This window comes from Drosophila miranda (assembly GCF_003369915.1).
Source record: "Drosophila miranda strain MSH22 chromosome Y unlocalized genomic scaffold, D.miranda_PacBio2.1 Contig_Y1_pilon, whole genome shotgun sequence".
Classification (NCBI taxonomy): domain Eukaryota; kingdom Metazoa; phylum Arthropoda; class Insecta; order Diptera; family Drosophilidae; genus Drosophila; species Drosophila miranda.
Genome location: NW_022881603.1, coordinates 20,523,317 through 20,547,868, shown reverse-complemented (window position 1 = coordinate 20,547,868; position 24,552 = coordinate 20,523,317). Strand labels below are relative to the sequence as shown.

General features: G+C 44.5%; 3 protein-coding genes and 2 non-coding genes across 5 annotated transcripts in view; 3 read left to right on the top strand and 2 right to left on the bottom strand.

Moving 5' to 3' along the window:
- The first annotated feature begins 420 nt into the window (after nucleotides 1-420).
- LOC117190066 (small integral membrane protein 12-A-like) lies at nucleotides 421-935 on the top strand. The gene is made up of 2 exons (XM_033395149.1): nucleotides 421-675; nucleotides 738-935. The coding sequence occupies exons 1-2, from the start codon at nucleotides 546-548 to the stop codon at nucleotides 872-874; spliced, it is 267 nt and encodes an 88-aa protein (XP_033251040.1). The 5' UTR covers nucleotides 421-545; the 3' UTR covers nucleotides 875-935.
- A 25-nt stretch (nucleotides 936-960) lies between these two features.
- On the bottom strand, nucleotides 961-1,033 carry Trnar-ucu. The gene has a single exon. It is a non-coding gene; the product is annotated as a tRNA-Arg (tRNA).
- A 193-nt stretch (nucleotides 1,034-1,226) lies between these two features.
- On the top strand, nucleotides 1,227-1,299 carry Trnam-cau. The gene has a single exon. It is a non-coding gene; the product is annotated as a tRNA-Met (tRNA).
- A 147-nt stretch (nucleotides 1,300-1,446) lies between these two features.
- Nucleotides 1,447-24,552, bottom strand: part of LOC117185973 (RING-box protein 2-like) — a 49,320-nt gene continuing 26,214 nt past the window's right edge. Inside the window, exon 2 of the mRNA XM_033395148.1 lies at nucleotides 1,447-1,656. Within this exon, the coding sequence (XP_033251039.1) occupies nucleotides 1,475-1,656 (182 nt within the window). The 3' untranslated portion in view covers nucleotides 1,447-1,474. The remainder of the gene's footprint in view (nucleotides 1,657-24,552) is intronic.
- Nucleotides 3,565-4,031, top strand: LOC117190087. The gene is made up of 2 exons (XM_033395168.1): nucleotides 3,565-3,933; nucleotides 3,990-4,031. Exons 1-2 carry the CDS (start codon nucleotides 3,565-3,567, stop codon nucleotides 4,029-4,031), a joined length of 411 nt encoding a protein of 136 aa, XP_033251059.1.

Sequence of the window (24,552 nt, the reverse complement as noted above, 5' to 3'; positions counted from 1 at the left end):
AATGCAATACATTGGAGAGAGCGATTTGAGAGCGAAAGTTCAAAATAAATAAATAAACCTTTGAAAATGAAGATGTCTGTCTGAATAACGGAAATCTTTCTTAATTTTCTTACATGGCAACTACACAGGGAAGCAATTGTCAGGGAGGCACCTGATGAGGAGACATGACATTTCTACATTATTTTTAAATCGGTGTGTTAGCACAACAAGGTGCGTTCAAAGCCCGTTAAGACAATATTTTATAAATATACCCGTGTGTATAAAAAGATTTGAGCAAACAATAAGCTCATAAAATATGTTGTTTTTTGTTGGCGATAATGAATGCAGTGAATGTGCTACGAGAAGAATTGACAATCAGTACTATTGCCGCGGCTTAACTCAAGTTGCACATCTGCTGAAATAAGAGAAGGTTTAGTGGGTTAAGTTCGATTTTATCGATATCCACTGTTGATATGGCCGCTTGTCAAATTGCAAAATTCTGAATCTAAATTAAGAAAAATAATATAATAAAAAATAATCTATATTCTTACAATAAAAGAAGTACAATGTGGCCGCTTGTAATGGCTGTCCTCAGGCGCAATGCCGTTTACATAACTCTGCCCATTGCCGGCGTGGTGGGATTTATCGGCTATAACCTGGAGAGCCTGCTGTCTGACAAATATACCCCATACAGTCGTAAGTGAACGTGCCGAAAGAACTTTCTAGTTGGTCTACAACGTATTTTGATTACCTTGCAGCCTCCATTCAGGAAGTTCGCTCCAAGCGCTTGTCCGAAGAGAGCCTCACAACGAATGCCGACAAACTGGAGAACCTCCGGCTGAGCGGCTCTGTCCTGGAGCGAAATCTGTCCCCTTCCCTGCAGCCAAAGGCCTGAATTAAAAGTTATACTCTGTAGATATTAGATAAAATTACAAAAATATTTAAAATCAAACTAACTAAAAAAGAATTCTTACTGACGGACATCCCTTGCGGGGATCGAACCCGCGGCCTTTGGATTAGAAGTCCAACGCGCTATCCTCTGCGCCAAAGGGACAGGTGGTGGACGATGTGCCAATGACTCACTCGAACCCAGTGGAGTTTCGACAGCTGGAATCCCGATAAAATACCTCAAACCATCTTTAATTGCTTGATTATCCAATAATTAATTACCATACATTTGGAGTTCATGCTGAATGTTTTCATTCTGAGAGTAGAACCTTTGACTGTGCTCAAATGTTCCTTAGACCGCCTCGGTGGCGCAGTTGGCAGCGCGTAAGTCTCATAATCTTTAGGTCGTGAGTTCGAGCCTCACCCGGCGCATGTAACTTTTTTGCCCTTGTTATTATTTTCCTTTTTTATTCAATATGGAATAAAGTATAGTTTTGATTTCTTCTTTTAGATTTTCCCTTTATTGTTAGAATATTTAGTAGACAGTAGCAGACTTTTAGTTTAAGTTAATTAAGAGCTTATGGATCGAGTGGAATATCAGTGTGGTTTACTTTCCCATGCGCTGAATGGACCACTCCTGCTGGCAGAGAGGACACCGGTTGTTCTGCTTGACCCACAGCGACATGCAGCAGTGGTGGAAGGAGTGGTTGCATTCGCCCCACACCACCACACAGTCTTGGCGTCCCATCACATCTCGCTTATTGTCCGCCTGGCAGCGCAGGCACGAGTCTGGAAGAGATCAGAGAAAGAGAGAGCAGGCATACGTTAGCAATTGACGACAATGAAGAGTCCCCGCTTACGGGTGTGGACTGGTCTTGAAGTGCACTTGGCACTTGGCAATGTCCGAGCCGCGTCAAGTGCGACCAGCGACATTGAGCGACAATTAGTCGATGCCCATGACGCAGGCAGAAATCGCTTCCCTCCATCACATTATGATGCAAAATTATCCACAAGCCCTCTCTATTTGCAGTATCTATCAGAACTATTTATAGGGTGCTAAGAACCCTAAAATCCCCCCTCTCCTTCTCTTACTTTCTTATGTAAAAGCAATAATCTGAGGCTTATCAAAATTCATGTTAATATCGACAATTACCTCAAATGGCAGTCATTTGATATGCACGGTGAATCGCCTGAATCGCACTTTATTCAGAAAATATTCACACCAGAAACTGCCAAGTACTTTCATTCAACAAAAAGTGCAACGAAAATCATAATTCATCCAACCCATGGGGAGGCCATCGAGCCTTTCCCCGTTTTCGGTGGGTTTTCGTGGGAGAGGTCACTGACTCAGCGGCCCAAATTTGGGAACGTATCGGTTTTCAGTGCTGCCCAAAAACGGTTTCTCAGAACCGCTGCGAAATTTCGCCAAGTCAATGCAAAAATGGTTCAATCATTGCGTCTGTGTTTGTGTTTTGTGTGTGTGTGTGTGGATCGGGCATCACCTGAGCCGCTTGAGAGACCTGCAGGGGTTGGTGTTCACATTTCGAAATATGAGCTCGTTGGCAGAAACTTTACATACAAATCATTCGAAAAACGGGCTAAATGCGTCGTCGTTGTTGGACATGACGTGAGGCATCAAGTAAACGCCGCTGTGGCTGCCGGTGCATCGCTGTATGCTGCTGACTGGGGCAGAAAGAAACCCACAAGAATAATACTCTGTTCAATGGAGGAGTCGACTATCAGGCACCCGCTACTCGGAATTTTTTAAACCAAAAAATGGGGAATCCCCTTTGGGCACTTTAATGGTAATGGTAATGGTAATGCAATTCAATATATGAAAAGTAAATCAGTTTTTAATGTGATGCCCGCCCATGCCAATACACCCCTTGTGCACCGTGCAAACCGCGGATTAAGTACAAGGGAAATGTGATTACTTCGATGAGTCAAAGATTTATGTTGTGTGAGGTGAAAAATTACCATTCGATTTCCCTGATTCATGTTTTTGCTTAATTCTGTATTTCTTTTGTTAGTTGTAATTGAAAACCGAACGACAACAGGAAATTGTTAACATATTTCCAAGAATTTCGCTTTGCTTTTTTTTTTTTTTTTGTTGCACTGCAATGAAGTCAATAGCCGTTTGGGTGGGGGAGGAGAAGCAGGGTGTTGTTGCTGTGGCTCTAATCGAGGCTTAAATGCGTTCTTTCAATAAATTCGCTTATGTGGGCGGTAATTTTGATGGGATGGGCCTTTGAATGGGGTTACAGCAAAATGTTCAAAAGCCGCTAATTGCGTCGTTCATTTCGATTTTTCACATGATTCAAAATTATACGAGGAATTGAAACTCCGATTCACACTTATCCGAGGCTCTAGATACGCTTTTCACAGCAAATAAGCTATTTGTTAAAAGGAATAAAGATTATGATCAATCTTTCGATCAAGAACTCTTTGAATATTCTTTTGGGGGCTTTAGAGGCTTCTGCAATAATCACGAGTACCCTCTGTCAGGGTATCCAAATTGTTAATTATATTTAGATTGATATTTAACTGTCAAAATTGGTTTATAATGTTCCATCAGGCCTTTTCACTCTGACCGCAAGTCGTACAAATTCCAGATCATTCTGTGAAAATGCGCCCAAGCCTGATAATATTGCTGGCGGTTCTGCTCCAAGCAGCGAGTGTGGGTAAGATCAACGCCAGATGGGATCCAGCCACTCAAGGCACTTCTTGCAGGCCACCCGCCTGCTGAAGTTCACCAACGTCAAGTGCCAGGATCTGCCCACAACGGCGGGCTTCACCAGATACGAGTACTGTCGCCTGAAGGTGGTGCGGCGCAACCATGTGGAGCTCTCGCTGAAGGTCAACCTGCTGCAGCCGCCTGTGTGCAACCTGACCACTCGACTGCAGTGCTTCCAGCGGCGCGACGGCTACCGCCCCTTCATGTACAACGTGCTCTTTGACTTCTGCAAGCTGATGGCCGCCACCAGCCGCGAGCTCTCCTTCGAGCGCTTCATCTTCGACACAATCCGCAAGCACAGCAGCTTCAACCACTCCTGTCCCTGGACGGAGGTGGGTTCTATTCTGGGGTCCGCTCAAAGCCAATGCTCATATATCTATCCTTTTAGAACCACATGACTGTGGATAAGTTTGGCCTGGATCCCAAATAAATTTGCCATTTCCTGCGGGTGTCTATCGCTTGGATTTCACCTTCTACGCATACGGCATACCACGCACATTGACACAAGTGTTTTTCGAGAAGATTGACTGAAAGACAAATCTTCAACCCAGATCCTAATAAACATATGTTTTCCAGTGTCTATTAAACTTGAACCGGTACTCGTACCTGTCATTCCTTTCGTCAGAAGAAATATGAGTTACTCAAGAGGAAATTTCTCGAAAATAATCTAGGGAAAACATTTTACACATTACACTACTACGTATATACTCGTACATAAATACTTACGTGGTATGGTACGATCGTTCAATCAAATATCATCGCTATTTTCAATTTACATACAGTATGTACCCAAAGTTTGTTCATCGATTTGTTGTGTTCCCTATTTAGTTATAAATGTGTAGCAATGTGCAAGTCAATCAAGGCAATAAATAAATAAATATTACGATCGTCTAGATGGATCTACGATGGAATATTTTTAGAGGGCTCGCCTATCCCAGGAACAGTGGAACAAAGTTGGGCCCAAAGAACGGGCAAAGTGGTGTAAATATTTCTAAAAAACTATCCTTAATTTCATAGTTTATATATTCACGTACATAAATATATGTATATTAAAAATGAATCATATAAATTCGTGGGAAACGCCCATAGTACAGGAAGGGACAAGAAGCTCTACTGCGTCGTTGGATATCTTCGGAATTGATTTATTCATTCGACTCTTTTCCAATTGCGATCGTTCAGATAGTAGTAGTAGGGCCTGCCTCCAGGGGGTGTGTCATGGGAATTGGTATTTATACTATAAGGAAGATACATACTATACTACGTATATGCAAAACGACAGCCAGACGACAGTTGAGCCCCAACTCGGGCTAATTAGAAAATGTTTACTGTCAGATCACACGAAGCGCAGACAAACGAAACGTGACAATGACGCCGAACCCCAACCCCAACCCCTAACCCCCTTGCCAACCCAACCCCTGTTCAAGAGACTCTCAGGTGTAAGGCATTACACAATCAAATAACTGAAAAATACCTTCTCAAAGAGTCTGAGACTTTGGAATACAAAGAGTTTACGAAATAGAAGAGGGATAGGATGTTTTCCTTTGATTCTTGATGGTATTACCAGAAGGCCTCTGCTTATATTCATAAGTTATCCTACAACAAATTCGCAGTCCAAGTAATCCATATACCCGACCACACATATAGAGCCAGCTGTCGTTTGCCTGGTAAACCTGTTCGACGGTTATCGGTATATTCGGCCGATACATTCCGACAGTTTGTGGTTATCCATTCCGTAGTACGTTTAAATTCCAGTTTGCTGCACCTGACCAGACCGGACGCCGTCTGTGGATATATCTGTGGATAAGTGATTCGGATCTAATGAAGTCTGGCGCTGGGTATGCAAATGCCGTGCCTCTCAGGGCCGTCTGTCTCTGTGGAATGCAAGTTTAAGTTCAAGGTTAGCGGGTGCAACGGATGTCTGTCTTTGATCGGGAACTAAATTTAGCCTCGCAAGTTCTCGCCAGATCTCGCACATGTGACCAGATTTCTCGCGCCCCAATCGGCGCACGGCGTGCGGCAGGGGGGTGGTCGATGACCCCAATGGCAATATCGAGTCGATAATTTGTATCTGTGTCTTATCTATCGCCCCTCGCGTCACATGTTTTCTTGGTCTTCTCTTTGGCCTGACGGGCGGACAGTGCCTCGTTTCAAGTATCACGTTGCACGATTCGTTCTGGTTACTTATCTGCTGCTGCCCTCCACCGTCGATCCCCTCTCTCCAGCACACAACTCGTTTTCTCGTGTTAGGCTGTGGGGCTGTGTGGCTGTAACCGTCGCGCTTACGTGACGTCACGCACGGGGGCTTGTCGCCCCAGCAGCCGCCATCAGGCGGCCAACAAACAGCGAAACAAACGTGCCCCCTAAAACCAGCTGCGCTGCGCGCTCTTTGGCGCTGCTGCGCCAAGCGGGCGCTCTCTTAAATGCATGCATCCTCAGCCAAGAGACCGAATCGATCTCTGTGGTGTCTGTGAGCCCAAGGTGCATTTATTTAAGGTGGGGGTGCCTGCATCGGCGGCTGCATGGAAATATACTCTGCTCGTGGAAATTTTAAAAGTGCGGGAGATTTTTTAGTTGACACCGTATTTCTGTGGAAAGTCGCTCATGTGACCAAGATTGAGGTGTGAATGTTAGTAGACAACTGTTAAAGTCACGCTCCACAATGGCGGGAAGTCCGGAGAAAGAACTGGGAACAAATTAACGAGCTGTAGATGATGGGATAATACAATGGAAGTCTAAGTATTACAATACAAGTAGTTAACATGTGTAGATAATCCCCAATGCGATTCGATCATCCTAGAAGTGAGTGATCAGATATTTTAGAATGATGAAAAGCACTTACTCTTTATGCGTATTAGCGGGAATGATTCAAAGATTTAAACATATTTGACCATTGATCAGAATGGCAACCCGTCTACCTTTTTTTCTCATCAAAGATCTCTCAATATTTTCAAGGTTGTCCAAGTTCGCTTTCTGCAGCGATTCCTACCCGATCTCGTTGACCTTGGAACAGTGTTTTTTTTTTTGGCACGCTTTACATAAGCAGTGGAGCACAAAAATGGTGGCATACAGGTGCACTTTAGAAGGAGAAAGGCCCAGCTAATATTCAGCTAATGACTGCTTGAAATTTCATGTTTCTCACTCGAAACTGAAGACATTCCAACGTTAGATTGCAAATTAAAGTCCGACCTATGGCAATACATCGTACGACTGCTGTTAAGAACTTAAAAGAAAAGTCTAGACATTTGCGAGTTGAGTTGTAAATTCAAACTAAATTTTATTCTTAAAATCAGAGCCTTATATGTGATTTGACAATGAGGTAGGAGGTACAATTTGGTAGTCTATAATTATCGTTAGACCTACACAGAGGATACACTTTACTGAGTGTACATTTGAGTACATGCTTACATTAGTTTTATTTTAGGACCGCATTTGTTAAGTGTTTTCTCCACTTGTGTTTTGTTGTCGTATTAAAGGGTTACAGATCTCTGTTATGTGATTTCTTTAGAGATCGGTGTACATGAGTGAATGTGTACAATAATCTATTTATGTTTAAACATTCTGCAAGGGGCCGAAAGTGGCATTGTATTGACGATAATATGTTCATGTTTGAACATTCTGCAAAGGGCCGAAAGTGGCATTGTTATACCCGATACTCAAAATGAGTATTGGGGTATATTAGATTTGTGGTAAAAGTGGATGTGTGTAACGTCCAGAAGGAATCGTTTCCGACCCCATAAAGTATATATATTCTTGATTAGTATCAATAGCCGAGTCGATTGAGCCCTGTCTGTCTGTCCGTCCGTCCGTCTGTCCGTCTGTCCGTCCCCTTCAGCGCCTAGTGCTCAAAGACTATAAGAGCTAGAGCAACGATGTTTTGGGTCCAGACTTCTGTGATATGTCACTGCTACAAAAATATTTCAAAACTTCGCCCCGCCCACTTCCGCCCCCACAAAGGACGAAAATCTGTGGCATCCACAATTTTAAAGATATGAGAAAACCAAAAACGCAGAATCGTAGAGAATTACCATATCTTTTATTCAGAATCTGAATTGGACCGTATTATTATTATAGCCAGCATCAAGAAAACAATTTCATTTTTTCTCGCCCTGTCTCTCTCTAACACACACGCAGCATAGGCGGCTTTGCTTAGAGTAAAACATTAGCGCCTAGATCTCAGAGACTATAAAAGCTAGAGCAACCAAATTTGGTATCCACACTCCTAATATATCGTACCGAGACGAGTTTGTTTCAAAATTTCGCCACACCCCCTTCCGCACCCGCAAAGGATGAAAATCTGGGGATATTCACAAATCTCAGAGACTATTAAGGCTAGAGTAACCAAATTTGGTATCCGCACTCCTCCGCACGCTTTAAAACGTATATCTCAAAATTTCGCCACACCCCCTTCCGCCCCCGCAAAGGACGAAAATCTGTTGCATCCACAATATTGAGGATACGAGAAAACTAAAAACGCAGAATCATAGATAATGATCATATCTATCAGATTGCTGAATCTGGATCAGATCAGATCCTTTTTATAGCCAAAAGGAAAAAATCAATTTGCACTGGCTACGCAGCCCCCGACGTCACGCTCAGACTGATTTTCTGTCTCTCTCGCACGTACTCTTTGTCGTGTCGTTTAATATTAGCGGCGTCTGCCGCAGGAGAGCCATACTGACTTAGTATCGGGTATAACTGTAGAGTTGCGGTGTCCGCAGCAACTCACAACGTTCCCCCTCGTTTTGTATTTTGATTCTTGTGAACCTTTTTTGTGTACATTTTCTTTATAGCTATAATTACAAGTACAGATAATCATTTACAGTCAATTACAGTGGGTAGGGAAGTGCTATCGTTTGCAGTCTTCGTGCTTCTTTAATTCTTCTTATGGCATAGATTATTAATATTATCATTATTATGATTCCGATAATCAAGGCCGCATGTCCAGATACATGATGGAACTTAAGTCCTTTTAAGTCATGATGACCTTCTTTTAACAATTTTATTTCGTTTCTTAACTTATCCATTTCTTCTGTATGGTTAATTAATGGTACTGTTAATGGATTCCAAACAATTTTTGGTATTTTACTTATATTACTTATATAAAAGGATGAAATTGGCTCGTAGCTTTCTGTTTGAATACTGTGATGAGGTACTAGTATTTTATCATCGGTTCGCACAGTACAACCATGTATTATTGTTAAAATTCCTTGTTGCGGAAGATCAATTAGTTCTTGATTTGAGTTACTACATTGAATTCTAGCATTAATGTTTACTGGAACTTTGAAGATCCAACTACCCTGTCTTTCTAATTCGACCCAAAATGACATTGTCTCTGCTATCTTCCTATAAAAGCCATTTGAATTACCCTTTGCTTTGAAAGGAGCTATCTCACAAGCATTATCATTGGCTTTGCTCCAAGGCCAATTACCTTTGCATACTCATCTATTCGTTTGCCATTTTTGGCATTTGTTCAAGGTAGCTTCAGTCATCGAATGATAGGAATCAATTTCGAAATTATATACTAAATACCTGGAGTTCAAATCTACCTTGACTAATTCTTGTTCATGCTCAACCGGCATTGGAATTATCCTAAACAAATGGGATGCGTGTCTACCAAACAGGGGAATCTTCACGTTCAGAATTAATTTGCTATCAACAAAAATTCCTTTCGCTGTTAATAGGCTGTAAATTTCCTTCAATTCTGTTCCTGTTCTTTTTCCTGGAAGCACCAATGTTTCTAATAAGTTATCTTTTATTTTTGCTATTTCTCCCTTTAATTGTATAGGTTTTAAAATATTTGGATTTAGTCTACCATGATTAATATCTATCAGTAGATTTATAACTGCTGATTGAATTTTATCGCACTCTTCAATCAAGGAGCTTAGTTGCTTTGTTACCATAAAGAAATTTATAGGTTCTTGGTACACATAGAAACTTTCCTTTAATGCTTCCGTTATGTTTTCTACTCTAGCGCTCATACTTCTAAAGTTCAAATTTATTTCCTCGGTAGTTCTTTTGAGAATATTTACCGTTGACTCTACCACCGATGTTTGTTTTTTAATTAAATCATCTCCCTATCTTCGTCGTCCATTATCCCAAATAATATATTATAAAGTGAGCCCATAAACTCAAATGGTGCTCGCTTCTTTCTTTTATTATCCTGAGTCATGAAAAGTTTATTATTTTCCTCCAGGTCTGCAATTTGTCTTTCCGTATTATCTAAGACATCATTGCATTGATCTTCAAAAGTATAAAGTTTACCACACACAACTCCCATTTTCCCAATCAATTCTTTCCCCTTTTTATACCCGATACTCAAAATGAGTATTGGGGTATATTAGATTTGTGGTTAAAGTGGATGTGTGTAACGTCCAGAAGGAATCGTTTCCGACCCCATAAAGTATATATATTCTTGATCAGCATCAATAGCCGAGTCGATGGAGCCATGTCTGTCTGTCCGTCTGTCCGTCTGTCCGTCCGTCCGTCCGTCTGTCCGTCCCCTTCAGCGCCTAGTGCTCAAAGACTATAAGAGCTAGAGCAACGATGTTTTGGATCCAGACTTCTGTGATATGTCACTGCTACAAAAATATTTCAAAACTTCGCCCCGCCCACTTCCGCCCCCACAAAGGACGAAAATCTGTGGCATCCACAATTTTAAAGATATGAGAAAACCAAAAACGTAGAATTGTAGAGAACGACCATATCTTTAAGACTGCGGAATCTGAATTGGATCGTATTATTATTGTAGCCAGCATCAAGAAAACAATTTCATTTTTTCTCGCCCTGTCTCTAATAACACACACGTAGCATAGGCGGCTTTGATTAGAGTAAAACATTAGCGCCTAGATCTCAGAGACTACAAAAGCTAGAGCAACCAAATTTGGTATCCACACTCCTAATATATCGGACCGAGACGAGTTCGTTTCAAAATTTCGCCCCACCCCCTTCCGCCCCCACAAAGGACGAAAATCTGTTGCATCAACAATATTGCACATTTGAGAAAACTAAAAACGCAGAATCATAGAGAATGACCATATCTATCAGATTGCTGAATATGGATCAGATCGGATCATTTTTATAGCCAATAGGAACAAATCAATGTGCAGTGGCTACGCAGCGCCCGACTGATTTTCTGTCTCTCTCGCACGCACTCTTTGTCGTGTCGTTTAATATTAGCGGCGTCTGCCGGAGGAGAGCCATACTGACTTAGTATCGGGTATAACCGTAGAGTTGCGGTGTCCGCAGCAACTCACAACGTTCCCCCTCGTTTATCATTTGGAAATACGGGTCCATATTATAATAAACAATTAAATCCCAGGATGAGGCGACTATTTCAACGTCCCCCATCGGGTCCAAATATATCGAAGTGGAACTGTTCATTTTTTCAATTGACCACTTCGCCGTTCCTCTAGCAGCAATGTTTGCATTTGACACTTGGCAACATAACACAAGCATTAACAATGCTGCCATCAGTCCTAGCTTGGACATTCGAGGTCTACTACGCGTACTTCTGGTCTCTTTTGGAGTCATTCCTGAGTCTTGCTCTTCTGACTCAATTCCAGCTAATGGACAAATTTTAGTTATAGGTCGTCTCTACCTTTATGTATTTCTTCTATTTTTCCCAAGGGCCATCTAGCTGGGTGACAGGTTTCATCTTTTATTAATACAATCTGTCCTGTTTTAATATTCTGCATTCCTATTTTCCATTTATTTCTTTGTTGCAGTGTGTGCAAATAATCTTCTTTCCATTTAATCCAAAATTCTCTTTTAATTGTCTGAATTAATCTCCATCTATCCAGATTCCCGATTTTTTTCCTCTGAAATTGTCTCAATCGGGCCAAATATTGGCCTTCCAATTATAAAATGACCTGGTGTTAATACATCCAGATCGTCAATATCATTTGTAGCTGTATACAAAGGGCGTGAATTTAGTACCGCTTCAATTTGACATAATAGAGTTGCCATTTCCTCATAGGTTAAATTATTGTCCTCAATTACCCTTTTTAAGTGATATTTCACTGATTTTACCCCAGCTTCCCAAATACCTCCGAAGTGAGGTCCTGCCGGGGGAATAAAATGCCACTCGATCTGTTCTCTTTCTAATATTGGAACCACTTTTATGTTGTCTTTGAGGGCTTTTTGGTGTTCCTCGCCTAATTTGCGCGAAGCTGCCACACAAAGTTGGTTCCATTATCGTTCCATTTTTTTGCACATTTTCCTCTTCTTGAAAAAAATCTTCTAAGTGCAGCTAGAAATGCATCTGAAGTAAGATCGCTGACTACTTCCAAATGAATAGCTTTTGTCGCCATGCATACGAATACGGCAATATATCCCTTATAGGATTTCTTCCCCCGGTTTTTAGAGCATCGGATATGGTAAGGCCCGGCGAAGTCTACACCTGTATTTGTAAACGGGTGCGACATTGTAGCTCTGTGTTTCGGCAGATTTCCCATAATTTGTTCTGCAGTATTCTGTCGATACCTAGCACAGGTGACACACTCTTTTAGTTGTTTCTTTAAGCAATTTCTTAGCCCAAATATTCAAAAAATTCGCTGGATATAGTTTCGCATCAGATTAATTTTTAGGCTGGCGAAAATCCTCTAGCTGAACCCTCCACGAGGGTGCCGGCTGGGCAATGGACACTGCATTACCCGGGACAAGGGTAATGCACTGTCGCTTGCTCTGTCCGGGGTAATGCAGTGTCTAGCTAAGGCTATGGTCCGGCGTCTTCCCGATTCAAAGTCGGGGGAACCGAACCAGGGCCATGGCTAGGGGGGCCTGGCGGTCAGGCCTAAAACGCTAGGGGGTGGTCCCCCCGAAAAATATTAACCAGTATGGACCCTCGGGCCAAATATGGAGGCGAAGAAGGAAGATAAAGCACGGGTTGGGATGTCAACCCAAACGTCGGTGGGAAGCGTGACTGCTACCACCGGCGGGCACGGGGAGGAGCAATCCTCTCTGCGTGTCGCCAGCGGTCACACCTCAGACTTGGCGGGAGCAGGCCAAGTCAGTTGTAAAGCTACTGCCACCACAACAACAACAACAAAAACAACTCACTCCGCAGCCTGCAAGTTGAGCCGCACAGATGCCGTAGTCGACACAGACACGGATCTGGAGAGCGTGCTCTCTATGAGCAGGACGGAGGAAGAGAGCCTTCTCCGCTCACCGGAACCAGGCACCAGCTCCCTGCGTAGGGAAGGGCCGAAGCGTTCCAAGGAGGGGATGAAGGCCAAAGCACAATACAAAGCGGCCCTCAATATCAAAAGCCGGCTGCAAGGTAAAGTGGACATCTCCCAGGAGGAGAAGGTCAAGCTAGCCTGGGCCGAGCAGCGAGTAGAGGAGGGCCGACTACATTACGCCCAGATGCCACAGATGAGGGCGTCGAATGGCGACTATGCCAATAAGGTGGAGGAGATGATGGCCACCTCGACGCTCGACTGAGAGTGCCATTAAAGACACTCCGGCGAGCAAGCGGCAACGCGGGCCCAAGAGTGCAGCCCCTCCACCGAAAGTGGCCAAGAAGCCATCGAAATCGGACGCGAATGTCAGCGATGTGACCAAACGACATTTGATCGTGGCACTCATCGACCGGAGCGAGGAAAACGGCAAGATGTCAGCGGCATCTCGTCGACGCACTGTTTGCACACATGGAAGAAGACCCCGCGGCCCTATGCCCACGTTCGATGGTGCTGGGTGGCTAAATGGGGTTAAGATCCTAAAATGCAACGACGATCCAACCCTAAGGTGGCTGACGCGTACGGTCTGCCAACTGGAGGCGATGTGGGAGGGGGCCAAGCTGGAGGTTGTGGACCGGGAGCTTATCCCGTCCAAGCCTAAGGCGAAGGTACTCTTCCCCATCACAATCCAGGGAGACCGAGCGCTAAAGCTCCTTCAGCGGCAAAACGCGGACGTGCCAACGACCGATTGGAGGATCCTACACATTGGTAGCCCACTACCCAACGAGGGGGGCCAATGTGTGATCCTCCAAATAAACAAGGAGGCAGAGGATCTGCTGTATCCCAAGTTCGGGAAGATGGCGTGGGGCATGGGTAGCGTCTACCTGCGCCTCAAAAAGCGCCACCCTGAGGACAAGGACGCGCATACCCTGCAGGTAGGCGAGGTGGAAAAGGACTTAGGTCTCGAGTCCATCGTGGAGGCCGCCCAGGGTCTTGCGCTTGAGGACGAAGACGAGGAAGACGGTGACCTGACGTTAGTAGTCAACCCGTCGGATGCAAGTGAGCCAGCCACCCATGCTGAGTGTGCTGCAGCTAAACTTGCATAAAAGCAAGGTAGCGTCGGCGGAGCTCCTCATCGCCATGGAGCAAGGGCTCGCCGACATAGCTCTAGTCCAGGAGCCCTGGATTGCGACGGGCAATTCATGGGCCGGACTAAAGTCCTCAAATCACAAACTGTTCTACGCAACATCGGTAAGCAGGAACAGAACCGTCGTACTCGTACGAAAGGGAATCCATGCTTACCTTATGTCTCATTACAGCACGGATGACCTGACGGTTGTGATGCTGGAAAGCGAGGAAAAGCGCCTTCTGGTGGCTTCCTGCTACATAGCTCACGACAGACCCGCACCACCCGACGAACTCAGGAGCCTGGTGACAGAAGCCGGCACCAAAAACTATCAACTCGTCATCGGGACGGATGCCAATGCCCACCACAATGTGTGGGGAAGCACCGACATCAATGATAGAGGTGAGTCACTCTTAGACTTTATACTTTATACTAATCTATATATAGCAAACGTCGGGGAGGAGCACACCTTCGTGGGTCCGACTTCATCCAACGTGCTAGACCTAACACTAGCAACGGGAAACAGTACTACGGTATCTAGCTGGAGGGTCCTTGAAAGACCCTCCTTCTCAGATCACAAGTACATTCAGTTTAAGTGCGACTTCAAACATTCTTCGAAGGTAATAGTCTATAGAAACCCCCGGAATACAAACTGGGAAAAGCTTAAAAAGACAGTTACTTCGAAGCTCGCGAGTCCGGGCACAGTGAAATCCGCGGAGGACATAGAGAAGTCTCTAGAGACCCTATCCAACGCGTTGCTGGACGCCTACCACACATCGTGCAAACCCTCGAGGACGAAGAAGAGGTCCAAGCCACTCTGGTGGAGCCGGGATCTCTCTCTTCAAAGGGACAACCTCAAGGAATTCTTTAAGATCGCCAAACAAGCGAACGAAGGGATCGTCTATGAGGAATACAGACTCCTACTCAGGAGCTACAAGAAGGAAATACGTAAAGCACAACGGAACTCGTGGAGGACCTTCTGCTCCAACATCGAGAAAGTACCAGAAACCGCACGGCTACGGAAGCTGCTCTCTAAGCAGCCTACCATACAAAGCCAATTAAAGCTAGATGACGGACAGTGGACAGAGGGCAGTGACGAAGCCCTAACAGCACTAATGGAGGAACATTTCCCTGGTTGCACCGAGGTCGCTGATGCCAAAGAGCACCAGGACCTAGCAACCGAGGAACAACACCCCCCAACAGATTTGTTAACCACCAAGCGAATCCACTGGGCAATAGACTCCTTTGCGGGCACAAAAGCACCAGGACTTGACGGGATATTCCCAGCCATGATGCAGGTGACCAAAGAGGCGATTACCCCATGGCTCTCCGCAATATTCACAGCTTGTATAAGTACTGGCTATATCCCTATCCAATGGAGAACCTCGAGAGTTGTCTTCCTCCCAAAGGCAGGAAAGTGCAGCCATGCGAGTCCCAAGGACTATAGACCGATAAGCCTTACCTCCTTTATATTAAAAACGCTAGAAAAGCTGCTGAACTTACACATTAGGAATGAGGTAGGGGGACTGATGTCAACCAACCAGCATGCCTATACTAAAGGGAAATCGGTGGAGACCGCACTACATTCGGTAGTAGCTACCATTGAGAAAGCCCTTCACAATAAAAAGTATGCACTGGGAGTATTCGTGGACATCTCCGGAGCATTCAACAACGTGGCTACGGAAGCAATAACAAATTGCCTGGTAGCAACTAATACACACCCAGCAATCAACCTGTGGATAAGGAACCTCCTAGGTTGCAGACGGATGCAATCAGAGTGGGGCACCGCTTCCATGGTGAAAGAGGCACACAGAGGCACACCCCAGGGTGGAGTCCTGTCGCCCCTCCTGTGGAATCTGGTGGTCGACGACCTCATCAAGAGATACGAAAGGCAGGCCCCAATAATAACAGCTTATGCGTGGACCCCCCCGAAGATCAATCAAACTAGGCTACCTGGGCACAGTACTGGATAGTAAACTGGCATGGAAACCCAATGTATTGGAAAGGGTGAAGAAGGCCACCATTGCGCTTTATGCATCGAAGAAGATGCTCAGCAGCACATGGGGCCTATCTCCGGCTCTGATGCATTGGATTTACATCTCGGTGGTGCGACCAACTCTGCTGTATGGAGTCTTAGTGTGGTGGCAAGCTACTGGAAAGAAAACGTATCATAAGCTTATGGAAAGGACTCAGCGACAGGCTTTGCTCTGTATTACAGGGGCGCTGAGGTCAACCCCAACAAAAGCACTCGAAACCCTACTTGGAATCGAACCCCTAGACATCCACGCCCGTCTGACTGCAGGAAAGGCAGCACAACGCCTCATCGCTTCAGGAAATATGTCGCCACAAGAATACGGGCATAGTTCAATTGGAAGGGAAATGAACAGATCAACTGATTACATGCCCCCCCAAACATGCCTCGACGTAAAAACAACTGCATCCTTGGGACCTGAAGACTGGAAAATCGGAAGAGACCAAACGGAGCACCTCAATATATATACGGACGGCTCCAAGATGGACGGAGGAGTAGGAGCGGGCCTATACTGTACAGACCCTGAGATAAGGCTGTCATATAAGCTACCGGACCATTGTAGCATATTCCAGGCAGAGGTTTTTGCCATCAGGAAAGCAGCAGAAGTCGCTCTTCTCACTGAAAGAGCACACGATGCGGTCAACCTATTCGTTGACAGCCAAGCGGCGATAAGATCCATGCAGTCGTCCGCAGTCAGTTCCAGAAATGTCTTGGCGAGCAGGGAGGCACTAGATACCCTAAGCACGACAAAGTCAGTGCGGATCTACTGGATTCCCAGCCACCAGGGCATCGAAGGGAACGAGACGGCGGACGTACTAGCTAAGGAAGGCGTCGGGCTGGCGAATACGGGAACCGAGAACGTGCCTGTCTCCCTCAGAACGCTGCAAAGCGATCTAGAAAAGCAGGCCGGATCACAAACCGAATGTAGGTGGAGGAGTACCACCGCCTGCAGAACCTCGAAAATCATGTGCAAGGAACGCAATGACAAACTCAGCCACTACCTGCTGCACCTACCACGGAAGGACTGCAGATTATTAGTGGGAATATTAACGGGCCATTGCCTGGCTGCGGCGCATGCAACAAAGCTAGGCATCACAAACAGAGACAGTTGTAGGAAATGTGACGAACCTGGGGCAACCGAAACCCTGGAACATCTCATCTGCAACTGTCCTGCTCTCTTAAGGGCAAGGAGGAAGTACCTGGGCGCCCCAGTGCTGGCATCACTGGAAGATGGCTCCAAGAGGACGCCACAGCAACTACTGGCCTATGCGAAAAATACCTGGATCCTCGAGGACTTCAAAACCCACTAAACACTGCCGCGACGGTTCATACCCCCCCCCCCCCCCCCCCACCCACTATCCGGACAACTAAGGGCCATACTGGCCTATGTGGGGCCCCTCTGAGGGCCGTCCGGGTCAACCTAACCTAATGTTTCTTTATGTGCATTCTTGATAATTAAAGACGTCAAGTGACACTTATCTAAAATCAAGTGATGTTTAACCTCAAATTCCGCGTTGGAGTTTTGCAATCTACCTCCAACTCGTAACAATCCGTCTTTATCTAAGAACGGATTTAAGCTTAATGGATTATTTTTTGTTTCTATTTCCTTTTTATTAATTAGGCTAGCTATTTCGGAACCGAATTGGATAGCTTGTTGTTGTTTTACTATTAATACTTTGGCGCTCTTAATCTCCTTCACTGTCAAAAATGATGTAAATTCTTTCTTTTTGGTTTTGATTTGAATAAACCTCAATACATATGCCAATGACTCTTTCTGGTTTATGCATACACGAATATTTTTGTAATAATTCACAAAAAATGTTATTTTTTGCTATTACCATTGTTGTGCCAACAACTAATTTTTCTTCAATTTCCTCTGTGGAGATAATGTTTTTTATCCCCAATCGGCCGACTAATTATTTCGAATTAAATAAAACTCGGCGCAGAAATAAAATTACGATATGTTCTTTAATGCGTGACATCCAAATTGCAAGTGTGGCTTGCCTTCCCTTTACATTGCCGCTCCGATCGCTAAGCGCAGCTTCGCTCGGCCGACGTCGGTAGGCAGACGCAAAGCGGAGATAGCGAAAACGAGCTGGCAGAGAGCGTTTAGCAGGGCAAGCAAGCGCAAAGCTTTAACAAACAAATGAGTGGCATAGACATAAGTAACAAACAAAATAAGCGGCTGAGGGCCAAGAATTAGGTGCTATTTGGCAAGCAGCTAATCGGCTGGGTTCTGCTCCGAACATTCACCCCCCGTTGGAAGGCAAAGGCTTTAAACAGATCCATCCTGAAGGGGCAGAACCGCTATTTTTCCAACGGCCCTCTTGAAGAGGCTTGCTTGGGCGCAGCTGGCGGCTACGCTGGGATGATCGTCGAACGCAGCAATCGGCGCTTCTTTACGAAGGCGGCTTGTCGTGATTACGTCTTGATCATCGGGAACCTCTGTAATTGCATAGAATGGCAGGAAATTTGGCAATGTAGAAACTGTTGAAAGTTGAATTTCATTTGGCGTGGATATGTAGGTTTTTAATATATGGAAAAGTTCGCGCTGCAGTTCCTGATTCTCCGATCGCAGTTTTTCCACTTGCACCTGGCACTCGAGCAGCTGCTTCCTGCATTGCTGCTCTAAGTTTTGGGTCTCCAGCGTTGTGGGTCGAAAATCGTCAATAGAGATGCACGAGGAATTTTCAAAAGCGGTTAAAGCTGCACGCTTATTCTCCGAGCTATCAATGCTTCCTGATACTATCCAACCAAGTTTTGTCTCCTGCAATGTTGGCAATTGGGCTGATAGTCGAATCTGTCCGACGCACATTAAATCGAAGAACAAACCAGAACCTATCAACAGATCGATACGTTGGGGCTTGGAGAAATTAGGATCAGCTAGTTTTATATTATTCGGCATTGGCCAATCCTTTGCGTCTACGCCGAAGTTAGGCTGCATTTCCGTAATTGAGTTGGTGACAATTGCAGCGAAGGAAGCTCGATAGCTTGCGTCCTGGGATTGTACAACTATATGTACAGACTTGCTCGAAGGTAGAATGGAATCTCCGATTCCAGAGATGTGAACATAAGACGAGCGATGATCCAACTGCAACTGATCAGCAGGTCTAGATGTTACAAAGTTTGCCTGTGATTCAGAATCCAAAATGGCACGACATGGGATAAGTGCTCCATAACGATCTGTTACATGGACGAGGGCAGTAGGTAGCAACACGTTCTGGCTAGGCTGAGATTTCTGGATCGAGGGGGGGGTGGGCTAGAACACCCGCTTGCTAGAACACCAGCACAGTTGCGGCCTCTTGCTGGATCGATTCCTCGGCCTCGGAATGTGGAGTAGCGTGTGATGTTTGGCCTGGCAATGCCTGCAAAGTCCTGACCTGCACCTCTGCAATTCATGGCCTTTGTTGAGGCAGTTCAAACACAAGCGGCTCTTCTTTGCTTCTTTGTATCGTTCAAACGCAGAGAGATTCAGGAATTCCTGACATCTAGATATGTAATGCTCGGAGGAATTGCAATGGTTACATATGGGGTTAGGATGGTCGTTACTGGAGGTGATAAGGGTGACAGGTTTGTCTTCTCCCACCTGTTGACTAGGACTTGTTGCCATGGCTGATCCCAAATTCTCCAGCATCCGACATCTCGCTTCCAAAAATGAGGCCATGCTTGACCACCGAGGCAATCCTGACGTCGGCAAGTTCTCTTCCCATTTCTCCTTTGTTTTGTGGTCCAGTTTCGTGCCTATGATGAAGATCAGCAACCCATCCGAAATCTCCTGCGGGGTCGCCAAGGTCTGAAGTGCACGCAAGTGCGAATTGATTTTGTCGCTGAGCGCGCGCAAGCCGATAGCTGAGCCCTTCTCCACCCCTTGCAGCCCGAAAATAGCCTTGACGTGTGCCTGAAAATGTAACAGTTTATTATCGAATCGCAACATTAGCAAATTCAACGAATAATTAGAATAATTCTCCTCAGAAAGTTCCAAGGAACGAATCGTATCCAGCGCAGCACCATCTAGACATCCACGAAGATATTGGAATTTTTCGATGATTGGTATACGATGGTCTTTGTGCACCATTGTCGAGAACATCGAGTGGAATTCTGGCCAATCCATGTAGTTCCCCCGAATCGCGGAAGCTGCAACTCGGGCATTCGAGAACGGCCTATACTATTATAGGCGAACAACGACGAATTCCCCTCGAGAGTATGCCGAGCCGTTGAATTGGCAACATTTACCGTGCGAGCAGCCATCAACTCCCGCGACAGCCTGGACCTAACCTTCACATAAACATTCGAAAAGTCCAGTCGGGCATCATGGGCTAACTGCAGGAAATCCAGCCTTTCAAGGCTCGTTTGAGCGGCATCGAAATCCGCATTCATTCGCTCGATTTGCTCTAAGCGAGCTTGAAGTTCTGCCTCATCTAACTCGGCAAGCTCTTCCTTGGTGAGAAAGCGATCCATGGCCTTTAGTTGTCGCGCGATGGACTCGGCCTTGTGCTTGTAGAAATCTACATCACTCGGCATTGCTGCGTTCGCGACATTGGTAGGCTCAGGTGCTGCCATGTTGAGGTTTTAAAAGAGGCACTCAGCACGACCGAAAAAGACACCCTGTATACGTATAAACGTGGGAACCGAAAGCAAAGGGATTACAGCTAATGCCTTTAGCTGTGCGGCTGTGCGAGCTGTCCGATTCCGCTTTGTACTCCGCTTGTGTGTATTAGTGAGTTCGCTGCACTGCCTACCGCACTGCACTGACCGAATTGTCGCGACAGAGAAATTAATAGCCAGCAATGCGTGAATGTAGGTGTATGTAAGTGTGTTTTAGCACCGAATTGTGCTTAACCGCCGAAAATTTGCTAGGGCTAACAAATGTCGATCGCGAATGATAATTAATTGACACTGCAACTCAGAGATCACGTCGGGGTCACCAAATTTTATGTGGAGATAATGTTTTTTATCCCCAATCGGCCGACTAATTATTTCGAATTAAATAAAACTCGGCGCAGAAATAAAATTACGATATGTTCTTTAATGCGTGACATCCAAATTGCAAGTGTGGCTCGCCTGCCCTTTTAATTGCCGCTCCGATCGCTAAGCGCAGCTTCGCTCGGCCGACGTCGGTAGGCAGACGCAAAGCGGAGATAGCGAAGAGCGAGCTGGCAGAGAGCGGTTAGCAGGGCAAGCAAGCGCAAAGCTTTAACAAACAAACGAGTGACATAGACATAAGTAACAAATTAAATAAGCGGCTGAGGGCCAAGAATTAGGTGCTATTTGGCAAGCAGCTAATCGGCTGGGTTCTGCTCCGAACATCCTCTTTTGGCCAATGTTCCTTAGATTTCGCCAACCATTGAGGCCCTTTCCACCAAATCTTAAAATCTTTTAGCTTATCTGCTCTAATCAGTTCTAACGTGTCCCCATTTAATTTCCTTAATCTTTCTTACTTCGTCAGTTCGACGCCTGATAAACTTGTCTTTATTGTCTCCATTCTTTATCCAGGCTAGAGTAATAGTAGAATCACTCCAGGCATAACACTCTACATTACTTCCAACCGCTACTTTCACCCGTTGAATTAATTTTGCCAGAAGATGTGCTGCACAAAGTTCTAATTATACCCGATACTCAAAGTGAGTATTGGGGTATATTAGATTTGTGGTAAAAGTGGATGTGTGTAACGTCCAGAAGGAATCGTTTCCGACCCTATAAAGTATATATATTCTTGATCAGCATCTATAGCCGAGTCGATTGAGCCATGTCTGTCTGTCCGTCTGTCCGTCCCCTTCAGCGCCTAGTGCTCAAAGACTATAAGAGCTAGAGCAACGATGTTTTGGATCCAGACTTCTGTGATATGTCACTGCTACAAAAATATTTCAAAACTTCGCCCCGCCCACTTCCGCCCCCACAAAGGACGAAAATCTGGCGCATCCACATTTTTAAAGATACGATAAAACTAAAAACGCAGAATCGTAGAGGATGACTATATGTTCTAGAGTGTAAAATCTCAACCAGATCGTATAATTATTATAGCCAGAATCAAGAAAACAATTTCATTCTTTCTCGCTCTGTCCCTCTCTAACACACAGCTTTCATGGTCGGCTTTGCCAATTGCAAAATATGAGTTCAAGGATCTCAGAACCTATAAGAGCCAGAGCAACCAAATTTGGTATCCACACTCCTGTGATATCGGACCTTGACCGTTTCGTGTCCAAATTTCGCCACACCCCCTTCCGCCCCCGCAAAGGACGAAAATCTGGGGCATCCACAAATCTCAGAGACTATTAAGGCTAGAGTAACCAAATTTGGTATCCGCACTTCTGTTAGATCTCACTATAAAACGTATATCTCAGAATTTCGTCCCACCCCCTTCCGCCCCCACAAAGGACGAAAATCTGTTGCATCCACAATATTGCAGATTCGAGAAAACTAAAAACGCAGAATCATAGATAATGACCATATCTATCAGACTGCTGAAACTGGATCAGATCAGATCATTTTTATAGCCAATAGGAACAAATCAATTTGCAGTGGCTACGCAGCGCCCGACGTCACGCTCAGACTGATTTTCTGTCTCTCTCGCACGCACTCTTTGTCGTGTCGTTTAATATTAGCGGCGTCTGCCGCAGGAGAGCCATACTGACTAAGTATCGGGTATAACTGTAGAGTTGCGGTGTCCGCAGCAACTCACAACGTTCCCCCTCGTTTTGGAATAGTTTTCCGTTTCTTCTTTGGATTAACTTTGCTTTTGCTGGCTATTATAATTGTAGAACTATCTACCTTGGCACTACGGCAGCATAAGCCTTTTTAGCCTTTGCTGAGAATTTAGCCATCTCGCTATCCGAATGCTCTCTAACTCTGTTAAACTATTTTTAAACGAATTCCATTCCCGAGTATCCTGTTCTGATAATTCTTCATCCCAATTTTTGTCTGCTAGCCTAAGTTTTTGAATAAACAATTTTCCGACAAGTGTCACTGGAGACAACCAGCCTAAGGGGTCATATATCTTGGCTAAGGTAGATAATACTATTCTTTTGTTATTTTTCTTAATTGGTTCATAGTGGAAATTGAACCTAAACACGTCTTTAACCGGTTCCCATTGTAGTCCTAATGTTTTGACGGATTCATTCTCCTCAATGGTTAATACTTTATTTTCTTGGTCATCTCTAATGCCTTCTATAATTTCTGGGATATTTCTTATCCACTTTCTTAAGTTAAACCCAACCTTATTAAACTCCCGGGTAACTTCCTTTCCATGCTTTTTAGCATCCAGTATCGTGTCGGCACCTGTCATCAGGTCGTCCATATAAAAATCATTCTTTATGATTTCCCTGATTGCTTGATTTTTGCAATTATCTTCTATTGCAACAAGCACCCTGGTTGCTTAGTAGGGTGCTGAAGCTGTACCGTACGTAACGGTTGTAAGTTTATAATCTTCTAACTTTTCGTTTGGATTATCTCTCAAAATGATATGCAAATATTGTTGATCGTCTTTATCAACATTATTTTGCCGGTACATTTTTTCAATGTCCGCAGATATTACAAATGGCCATTTACGCCATTTCACCATAATATCGAAGATATCTTTTTGGGCCATTGGTCCAACCCACATGATATCATTTAAACTTTTATTGTTTGTGGTTTTGCTGAAGCATCGAAAACCACCCTCAGCTTTGTCGTTAGACTGGAATCTCTTATGACTCCTTGATGGGGTAAATAATATTTCCCATCTTCTTTGGACTCTACCATATGTCCTAAGGTTTTATATTCATGCATGATCTTTACATAATTTTCTTTTAATGTTTTATTATTGCTGAGCTTTCTTTCTAAACTATCAAATTGCGCTATAGCTTGGGGTTTTGCATCTCCTAGATCCTTTTCTTTTTTAAATGGTATTTTAACCACATACCTACCATTCTCATCTCTTCTTGTTGTTTCCAAGTGTTCAAAGTGACCGCCACGATAATTAGATATTGATCTCTAACAACACTGCGCATGTGCCCTGCTGCATATCGATGTTCTCATATCGATGTTCTCATATCGATGTTCTCATATCGATATTCTTCTTTCGGCGTCTGTCTCTTGCGTATGTAACTCGGAAGCACATATAATTCTGTATACTAATCTTCTGCTGTATTACAAATAAAATAACTTTAACAGGTTATGGGCCCAGACACCAATTCACCCAGAAACAGTATAAAACAGAAACAGTGAGAAACAATAAACAGTGAGAAACAATAAACATTGTTTGGTGCTTAGTGAAAAGCATTGCTAAAAAAATGGCATAGACTCATTAGTGTATGTGTGTACATAGAAAGGCAAAAGAACAAGTTGAACAAATTCGCATTGTGTTTTTTTTTATTAAATTTTTGCACCGAATCGGACCGTTGCCGTGGTTTAAAGTCCAAAATAAAGCAGTCCCAACGGATCAAGAAACACAAAAGCGAACGGAGACTCAAGTGTGTATACCAAAAAGTGCGTATGCCAAGCCGCACAAAACCGCGAGTGTGTATACCCAAAAGTGTGTATACCAAGCCTTAGAAAATCCCGAGTGTGTGTGTGTAAATAGCAACTCGGAGGGATACTTAAAAGAAAACGAAAAAACAAAAGAAAGACACGGACAACAGTA